We start from the raw sequence: 9,731 nt of genomic DNA on the forward strand, positions 1-9,731 counted from the left end.
CCCAGCCCAGCCCAGCCCAGGCTGGCCACAGGGACCGTGCCAGCCCTCGCCCGGCTGGGCAAACGGCTCCGCAGCCGGCAAAGGGCGATGCCGGGGCTTTGGGCACCCTGAGGAGGCAGCGGCGAACGGAATCGCGTTGGACAGAGCGTGGGATCCTTATCCCCACGTGCACTCAATTATCCACTTCCTTCTTCCCTTCCTCCAGCTCCCCCTCACCGCAGGCTGCCCAGCTCCTGCTCCTGCCTCTCTCCTCCCAACCCTGAAGTCCAGGCCTGAGCAGCCTCCAGCACCAGCAGTTGTCTCTCACAGACTTTTCCGAACTCAGGGCTTGGGTTGTGTGGGGCTTTTTTCAGCTGGAAAATTCAGATTTCCCCAGAGAACAACTCTGCAGAAGTGTGCCACTTCCAGCACAGCTTCATTTGTTCAAAAACAAAGTTCTGATAAGGCAGCTGGGGACTTCTCAGAACATCCATTGTCTTTCCCATTGCAGTGTTTTTAAAATGTCACGGATTTTGAGAAATAAAATTGGAAGGGATGCTTTCATCTATCCAAAACAAATGTTTGGGTTTTTTCCCTCCCAAAACTCTGCTTGGCAGAATTTTTTGATGTTCCTTGTCTTGCTGCATTTCAGAGTAACTGAACCCAACTGGAGCATTTCTCAGCAAGTGGAAGCTTTCATCCTTGCCGAGATAACCACAGCCTTTCCAGGACATGGGAGGAATTTTCCTTTAGTTGTGTGTTAGATTTCAGTACATAAACTCTGAAGGAATCCTGTAGGCACTGCTGTAAATCCACTGCCACTGACCCTGGCAGTTCTGGGGTGCACATGGCGAGGTGCTGCTGCAGCAGTTGGTGCCCTTTGCACTACTCTCCTTCCACTTTCTCTGCTGATAATGTTTGTTCTGATCTGGGTATTTGGCAGGAGAATTAAGGAGCAGTAATTAGTTTCCAGTGTGAAAAAGGGAGTGCCTAGTGTTTATCTTGTCTGGAGGGTTTTCCTTGATCTCTGTCTCCCAGGGGATGCTGTTAGTGCTTTATCCATCACTCTCCAGTCCGGGAGCAGCTGCTGTGACTGGAGACCAGCGCCCCAGCTCAGCAGTGCTGGTGCAAGGCAGGGGATGGGGTCCCCACAAGGCCCCTGGTGAGGTGGCCCATCACAGAACATTTTAGCTTTTCCAGTTTCCCCAGCAACACTATTCTCCAGCAAAGAGAAGCTTTGGCTACTGGACCTCCATCCTGCAACCTGCTCCCTCCCAGCACCTCATCTCTGCTCCTGCCACCCCAGGCAGGGGTAAACCAGCCATCCCCATCCTTGCTGGGCAGAATGAATTTCGGGCTGGGGACCTGACCATGCTTCCCCCTAGGAATCCTGCAGTTCCACTCGATGCCACCGTGCCATCATCCACTGCTGGGATGCTCCTCTGCCGTGCCCTGCCCTCCGCAGGAAGGAATGGGCTGCTCTCACAGTCTGGCAGGAGCGAGGCAGTGAAACACCCACAGTCGGCAGTGCTTGAGGAGCTCCTGTCGGCTTTTCTTTCCCTAACAGCTTCTGCTACTTCCCTGTTCCTCTGCTTCAGGATGAAAGGCTGGTGAGCATGCCTGTGATAACAATGCTCGCTGCCCCTTGGAGTCTGGTCTTGCAAAGCCATGGGGAGCTGGGTTTATTATCCTCAGCTCCAGCCCGAGATGACCTTGTGCTTCTGCCAGCATTTAAACAAAATATTTTAAAAGAGGGAACAGATCCCATTGCTTTCTGTGCTTGCAGGGCTTTCCTGAGCCTGGGAGCTCTCTCTGGGGTGGATAGAACTAAGAGAACATGTCAAGAGAGAGACAATGAAATATTGTCCAAGCTTATTGCTTTTTATTATTATTGAAGGAAGGTTTTTGCTTCCAGTCTGGGGGTTAGAAAAAATCTGAATATCACCCAAACCTCATCCCTTCCAGCCAGAATCCCAGCTCCGTGCTCTGCGGCAAAAATCATCCTCAAGCACAAGCAGCCAGAGGGGTGAGCGGGTGGTGCAGGCTGACTGGGATGGAAAATTCCATGTCGCTGCCATTGTCCGGGCTGGTGTGAGAGTGCGGGGCAGAGCTCAGGTCCCTCCCCCGTGGCTGTGGAAAGCTGCCCATGGGGCTCAGCCAGGCTCTGGCTGCTCTTTGTGCCGTGTCTTTGCTCCGAGTCCCCGCTCGCTCCCCGCTGCTGCAGGAGGGGACCGCGGTACAGAGACACGAGATGGGAACACAGCAAAGCTCTGCCAGTTCCGAGCTTCAGGGCACCAGAGGAAATGTGCAGGAGATGCTCAGGGAGGAATCGACAGCTGGGGATAGCAGTGTGAGTAAGGAGGGCAGCACCAAGAGATGAAGGCTGCTCGTCTTCCTCACAGGTGTGTGTGCCATGGACATTCCCGACAAAAGCCGGCAGGAGACAGGGCAGAGCCTGCATCAGCCGTGCTGGGCTCAGCTGGGCTCCATCCTGCTGTGCTCAGCAGGGCTGAGCGACAGCGCGGGGATGTTGGGGAGAGGGTGGGAGGGAGGTTTTGCACATCAGCAAGTTTCTCTGCTGCTGCCCCAGGAGTTGACACAGCCCAGGCTTATGGGAGACATCCCGTGACTCACAGCACCCAGAGCTGACTGTCTGCGGGGGGAGATGAGCTCCACAGACTCCCTGCTTCTTCCTGCGGGGATGCACACACTGAGAAAGGCTCTGCTTGCTCCTGGCTGCTGCAGTTTGGGATTGGTTTATTAAACAAAAAGTCTGGGATGGCTCAGCTGTGCCCTGTCCCTGTGTCCTGCCTGTCTGAACCACAGCCCCAGGCAGGTCTTGGCATGTGCTTCACAGCTCGCCCATGCCAATGGGATGCTGCAAGGGGGCACAGTGCTGTGTGGAGACACTCTGGGAGGAGCCTGGAGCAGCTCTGACACAGCTAGGAAGGAAAGAGGGAAAGCTAGACTTCAATATAAGGCCCATAAAGTAGGGTGAGGAGCTGGTGTCACTTGGTTTGGTCAGCTGGAGGAGGCTGAGGTCAGACCTCATTGGGGTCTGCAGCTTCCTCCTGAGGGGTACGGGAGGGGCAGCTCTGATCTCTCCTCTCTGTGACCAGGGACAGGACCCAAGGCAATGCCTGGAGCTCTGTCAGAGGAGGTTTAGGCTGGATATTAGGAAATAGTTCTTCTCCCAGGAGGTGGTTGGGCATTGAACAAGCTCCCCAGTGCACTGGTCATGGCCCCAAGGCTGCCAGAACTCAAGAAGTATTTGGACTATACTCTCAGTCACAGGGTGGGATTTTGGGGATGTTCTGTGCAGGGCCAGGAGTTGGACTCAATGATCCTTGTGGGTCCCCTCCCACTCAGGATATTCAGTGATTCTGAGTCCCCTCTGCAGGCAGGGCAGTGATGTGGCACCATTCTCTCCCACAGGTACATCGGGGCACTGGGAGCGAGGGTGATCTGTGATAACATCCCCGGGCTGGTGAACAAGCAGCGACAGCTCTGCCAGAGGTACCCTGACATCATGCAGTCAGTTGGGGAGGGAGCCAAGGAGTGGATCCGGGAGTGCCAGCACCAATTCCGGCACCACCGCTGGAACTGCAGCACCCTGGACCGGGACCACACTGTCTTCGGCCGGGTCATGCTGCGAAGTAGGTTCTGCCCTGTCCCTTTCCCACCACCGTGTGCCTTCTCTTCCTGGGAGAGTCTCTCCTCCCGCTGGGCTGCCGTGCCTGGTGGCTTGGATTACTCCCTGAGGAGAGCTTTGCTTTTCCTTGTAAATTAATCAAGTAGTAATGGGAGCAGAGCGCTGCATTTGGAATAGCTGCACCAGATGAAATGGAGCAGGGGGAGCACTGGGGGAGAAGGGCAAAGGAGGAGACACCTCCGGAGAACAGGCTCATATGTAAACAGTAATGGGATATATAAATATTTGGAGAGAGGGGTTGGCCAGGACTCAGCAATTCACGTGGGAACTGGCTGTTCCCTCACATGGCAAGGGAGGCAAGGCACAGATGCAGCTCCAATCCTTGCTCCAGGCTCCGAGGTGGAGGAGGACCCAAGGGGCAGGTGCCAGCCCTGCACAGAGGACTGGGCATGGCCCCTGCCCGGGAGAGACCTTCCCACTCCAGGTGAGGGATGGATACAGCTCAAGCAGGAATGCACCCAAGAAATGTAGCCAGTGAACAAAGAGGAAAGGCACGATGGGGACAGGGATGGGGCGGCTCCAGAGCAGGAGCAGCATCTCCAGCTGCCCTGGGAGTGTTTGGGGAGCAAACAGGCCCTGGGAGCGGGCTCAAGCCCCGGCACAGGCAGCAGCACTGCAGGACAGATGCTGCTGCATCCCATGGCGTGCTGGGAGCATCCAGCCATGTGGCCTCCAAATCAAAAGCGGCTGGAAGAGTCTTTCCACTCGCAGCTCGTATGGAGGACACGTGAGCACCACAGGAGGAGCCGGTGAGTGGGGGGCTTGCTCCTAGCTGGCAGGGGGATGGGGCAGCTACCTGTGGGGTGGACAAGCAGCAGAGCCACGAGCCAGATGCCCAACCGGACTGGAGGGAAGGGGACTGGAATGCTGAATGTAGCATTCACCCTGCCATGCTGCAGCCTGCCTGCTCAGCCTCTCTGTTCCCATCACGGCACCTTTTCTCCTGCTCCCATCCTCTCCTGGCAAAGAACGGGGAATGATGAAAGCTCCTCGCCACAGCCCCATCCTGCGAGGCCCAAAGAGAGCTCTGCTGCCTTTGAAGTTGCTTTCAAAGGCTCTTGAAATGAAGACTAACATGGTTTTGATTTGCAGCTTCTTTTACAACATTATAAAAACAGCTGCGAACTTGAACCAGAGACATAAAATAGCAGGCGGCAAGCTGTGCTGTGTGGGGAGAGGAGAGCCTGGCCAGAGCTGGCACTGCCTCCACGCTCCTCACAGCGCCAGGAGGGAGCACAGGGAGCGGCCCTGGGGAAGGATGCTGCCTGCTCTCAGCACCCGTGGCCATGACATTGCAATTAGTGTGAAGGGCTCCCAGGAAGCCGAGGCTGGACGCTGTGGTCAGCAGCGCTTGGATTGCCCCCATACAGGACGCTCTCGCTCCCCACGCCCCGGATCTTCACGGGCTGCAGGCACTGGGCACAGCCTGGCACACTGACACCCTATCCCTGTTTCTCTCCCCGTGGCAGGCAGCAGGGAGGCCGCCTTCGTCTACGCCATCTCCTCGGCCGGGGTGGTCTATGCCATCACACGGGCGTGCAGCCAGGGGGACCTCAAGGTGTGCAGCTGTGACCCGCTCAAGAGGGGCCGCTCCAAGGATGAGCGCGGGGAGTTCGACTGGGGCGGCTGCAGCGACAACATCAACTACGGGATCCGCTTTGCCAAAGCCTTTGTGGATGCCAAGGAAAAAAAAGTGAAGGATGCTCGGGCGCTGATGAACCTGCACAACAACCGCTGCGGGAGGATGGTGAGTGCAGCCCCGCCGCAGCGCCCAGCGCTCGCCCCTCCCACGGAGACCCTCCCGGGGGGACTGGGCAGCTGGAACAGCCTGGCCAGAGAAACGGGGCATCTTTGGAGGGCAGTTCTTGCTGTGGATAAGGCTGGATGCTGCCCCGCCTTGCCAGTGCTCGCTTTGCCCTGGGGAATGGCCCCACAGGGATGGCAGGACCTCGCCTTTGCCTCCTGTGCCCTTGCTGATGCTGGCACCAGTGACCTCCGTACACAGTCCCACCTCCCCTTAGGAGCCCCATCCCACACAGCCAAGGGCTGATGAGCTGCACCAGGAGTGAGCAGACACTGGTGATCACCTCTGGTCCTTACCCATCCCTCTCCCCACAGGCTGTGAAGCGCTTCCTGAAGCTGGAGTGCAAATGCCACGGGGTCAGCGGCTCCTGCACACTAAGGACTTGTTGGCTGGCAATGTCAGATTTTCGAAAAACAGGGGATTACCTAAGGAGGAAATACAACGGGGCCATCCAGGTGACAATGAATCAGGATGGCACTGGCTTCACAGTGGCCAACAAGAACTTCAGGAAGCCCACAAAAACAGATCTGGTGTATTTTGAGAACTCACCTGACTACTGCGTGATGGACAAGTCAGCAGGTAAAACCCAGAGCTCCGGTCATCACCCAAAAGCATCCCTTCCTCCCTTCCCAACAGGCCAGCAGCTCCCAGCTAGTCCAGCCTGGGGGCTCAGCTCCCCCACTCAACCCCAGTCTTTGGAGAGGAGTTACCCAGACCCAGAGTCCCCACAGCACCCCACACCTGCACAGGCAGGACTGCGTTTGTCCAAAATCTCCAGGCTTTACCCCAAGGCCCCAAACCTCTCAGGTTCTGGTCATCACAGAAGTGGAGTGTATCCTCAGAGCCCATCTCCTGCAGAGCAAAGCTCCCCTGAACAGGCAACAAAGCTGTTCTGTGCACAGGCTGCCAGCTGCTCCTCTGAACACAGCCCGAGGTTGTGATGGGACTGGGGAAGAGGCATCAGGGCTGCCGGACTCCTGCAGAGATGACCAATGGTTTCTCAGCCTGGAGCATTCCCAGTTCAGTTTGCAGCAGCCATGGGAGCTTGGTGGGGAGCATATGGTCCTACCATCCTCAGCCTGAGCAGAGAGCTCTGAGCTTTTCCAGCTGCAAAGCCTGGCTTGGTGGGCACGCACTGCTCCAGGGGTCCCCCAAAGCACAGAGGGGCTGCAGAGAGCCCATCCCTGTCCCCTACAGCTCTTGTGCTCTGGCAATAGCAAACACAGGCTTGAGCAGTGGGCATGGGAAAGGGGCCATGCAGATTGTCATACAAACCCAGAATGTTTGGGGTTGGAAGGGACACGAAAGATCACCTCATTCCAACCCTCCATCATGAGGGGCAGGAGAGACACCAAAGCTGCATCCCTGGCCGGGCTTGTGGCATCCCATGCCCATAAAGCAAGTGCAGGCTTTGGAGTGGAGCCTTTGGAGACCCCACTGCAGCACGTGCTGTGACAGGGACAACGGGACCTCCCCCCTAAAGCAGTTGCCCCCAAGGTCCCCACGGTAGAAGGAGACGTCCGGTGTCACCAGTAGCTCCTGTGGGTGGGTGGGGAAGTGCTGGAGCACGATGGAGAGGAGCACCCTGACCTGCTGTGGCTTCCTCCGCAGGCTCCCTGGGCACGGCTGGCCGGGTGTGCAGCAAGGTGTCCCGCGGGACGGACGGCTGCGAGGTGATGTGCTGCGGGCGCGGCTACGACACCACGCGCGTCACCCGCGTCACCAAGTGCGAGTGCAAGTTCCACTGGTGCTGCGCTGTGCGCTGCAAGGAGTGCGAGGACACTGTGGACGTGCACACCTGTAAAGCACCCAAACGGGCTGAGTGGTTGGACCAGACCTGAGGAGATGGGAGCGCTGAGGGAAGAAGCCACTGCCACCCCCCTTGCAATGTTTTTTAAACCCTCGCGCCCCGAGGGCCACGATGTTCTGGGAGCTGTAGTTCAACTGCATGGCTTTTATTTAATTAATTCTACAAAGCACTAAGGAAAGGACTACAGTTCCCAGGAGGTACTGTGGGCCCTTCGATGTGCTCAGCAAAACTAATCCCTGACCCAGCAGGAGGCTGTGATCCTTGCTTGAACTGTGAACCTGCAAAGGTTCTCCTGGCAAAGGGACAGTGCAACCGCTACAGACTTGGAGGACTGACTATCAGGACGTGATGGCTGAGGAATCCTGCACCTCCCCACAGAATCTACGTTACAGTAAAGCTTCACCAGCGAAAAACACTAGTTCAGAATAATCCACTCTTGCAAAAGCATTCTTGCTTTTCCTTTTTTGCAAGGCCAGAGGAAGGGTGTTGTGAATCTGTAAGACAGTTCCATGATACCCGTGTTTCCCTGGAGCAGACTGACACATCACTAACCCCACTGAGCAGGAGTCACCTCTGCACGAGGCTTGTCCCTGTGTCCCCAGCACAGGGAACCAGTGGAGCTGTAACTTGGAGCTGAACCCTGAAGGATTGCACAAAGGCCACCTCTAGCTGCTGGTGGGGCGCCTGAGAGAGCAAAGGAGAGCTGTGAACTTCCCGGTAGGTTCTGAAGTCAACGATACAACAGCATCTCTGTACAACTCGTGTATGTTGTGTATACTGCTTATTATTTTAAGTCAAAATTCATTATAAAACTGTATCAGAAAATGACGTCCTTTGCTTTTTGAATTCTTACACCCTCAGCCAGGCATGCCCCCAGAGCAGCAACCAGCCTGCAGTCTTTGTCTTCCCTGCTGGCTGCAGCTCCTGTTTGTCCCAAAGCTTCCTACAGAGCTGAGCATCCAAAGCCCCAGGGGAATCCTGTCTCAGCAGCCCCACGCTTCAGGACATGCCCCATCCCCACAAGTGTTTAAGGCCAGGCTGGGCAGGGCCTGGACCACCCTGGTGGAGTGGAAGGTATCCCTGCCCCTGGCAGGGGGTGGAACAAAATAAGGTTTAAAGTCCTGTACCACCCAACCATTCCATGGTTCTATAGCACTGGGTTGAGCAGGAGATGCTAAATAAATCTTCCCATTAGAAAACCCCCAAGCACTCTAAACAATCAATTAAAATTGAAGTTGATGAGGAGAGGGGAAGGCAGCTGCCGAGCTACTGGCAGGTAAGTTACAGTGACCCACCCCTCATCTCTACAGATTACTTCTTTTCTCCACCAGTTTGAACAAGCAGACATTATAAAAATGCTTTATTTAGTATACAGATATTTTATGGAGTCTGGTCAAAAGGTCCCAATCCACACAAACAAGTGCAATGTGTAACAGTTGAACCTGGAAACCAAAGGGACACAGGTAAAAAATTACCTTAAATCATTGCAAGTGCTGAAGCTGAGGGTGCTCCTGCAGTTCCCCCACCAGATCTAGGCTGCACCTTGCCCCAGGCAGGCTGTGCCTCCTCCCTCAGGCAGGAAAAATGGGGTTCATTTTCCTAATATTGCTCAGCATTGTGCTGATGGGCAAGTAAGGGCATTTCACACAGAGGAAATTTCCATGGAAGTTCCAAACTTGTAACAGTAAAAAAGGCCAAGTCAACAGGGACATTCACCTGCAAATACTTCTTGCTGAGTCTGTTTTACTGCTGTCAGAGGCCCCTGAGAAGCTGGGGTTTTCTCCTGGAAGCAGTGAGATGTGTGGGCAGGAGGGAGCTGAGCAGGCTACAAGAGCAAATTCTGAAGGAAGGTCAAAGGAGCAGGACGGGATTAAGGCAAAGATTATTCTGGTCCTAAGCCACCCATCAGCAACTGCACCAAGAGCATCTCCAAACAGGGACTTTACTCAGTGGCCCTAGGAAATAATAGTTTAAATGGGGAGAGAAATCCTTTTTGAAACATGTTTTAATGGGGGAACTGCCCAAAGAATTAAAAGAGCCTGCCATGGGCTGGATTAAGCATCTTCCTCCACGCCAAACCCCCAAGAGTGCTCATGCAGATAATAAAGGGCTTTCAGCAGAGCTTCTGCAAAGCCACAGCCAAGCCAAAAGGTGACATTTTAATGGAGCACTTGAGAATTACAGGAATCCCATCTTCCCACTGCCTAACCTGTTTCTTACAGAATTAAACCAATTTTCTGACAGCACAAGAGGGTTGTGCTTGCATTGCACCCTGCTCTTGCATTGGAGTTGGTGTTTATCCAGACTTCTGGTCTCCCCTCAGGCCCTTCCAAGACTCTGTGAATTTCAGGAGAGACAATTTTCCCATCCTGGCTGTTCTGAGGAATGCTGGCAGGTGAGGAGGAGGTCTGAGGCAGGCCAAAGGC

The 9,731-nt window shown here is 55.2% G+C and overlaps 1 protein-coding gene across 2 annotated transcripts in view; it reads left to right on the forward strand.

The window, feature by feature from the left end:
* WNT2B (Wnt family member 2B) overlaps positions 1 to 8,133 on the forward strand; it is a 16,100-nt gene extending 7,967 nt beyond the window's left edge. Inside the window, exons 1-5 of one of the 2 annotated variants that reach the window (XM_015650974.3) lie at positions 2,201 to 2,381; positions 3,415 to 3,635; positions 5,161 to 5,438; positions 5,810 to 6,074; positions 7,107 to 8,133. In XM_015650974.3, coding sequence (XP_015506460.1) covers positions 2,356 to 2,381; positions 3,415 to 3,635; positions 5,161 to 5,438; positions 5,810 to 6,074; positions 7,107 to 7,336 — 1,020 coding nt within the window. In that variant the 5' untranslated portion in view covers positions 2,201 to 2,355 and the 3' untranslated portion in view covers positions 7,337 to 8,133. Of the gene's footprint in view, positions 1 to 2,200; positions 2,382 to 3,414; positions 3,636 to 5,160; positions 5,439 to 5,809; positions 6,075 to 7,106 lie in introns of those variants that run through there. The other variant, XM_015650972.2, reaches the window with a different exon arrangement.
* Positions 8,134 to 9,731: the final 1,598 nt, after the last annotated feature.

This window comes from Parus major, chromosome 26 (genome assembly GCF_001522545.3).
Source record: "Parus major isolate Abel chromosome 26, Parus_major1.1, whole genome shotgun sequence".
Taxonomy (NCBI): Eukaryota; Metazoa; Chordata; class Aves; order Passeriformes; family Paridae; genus Parus; species Parus major.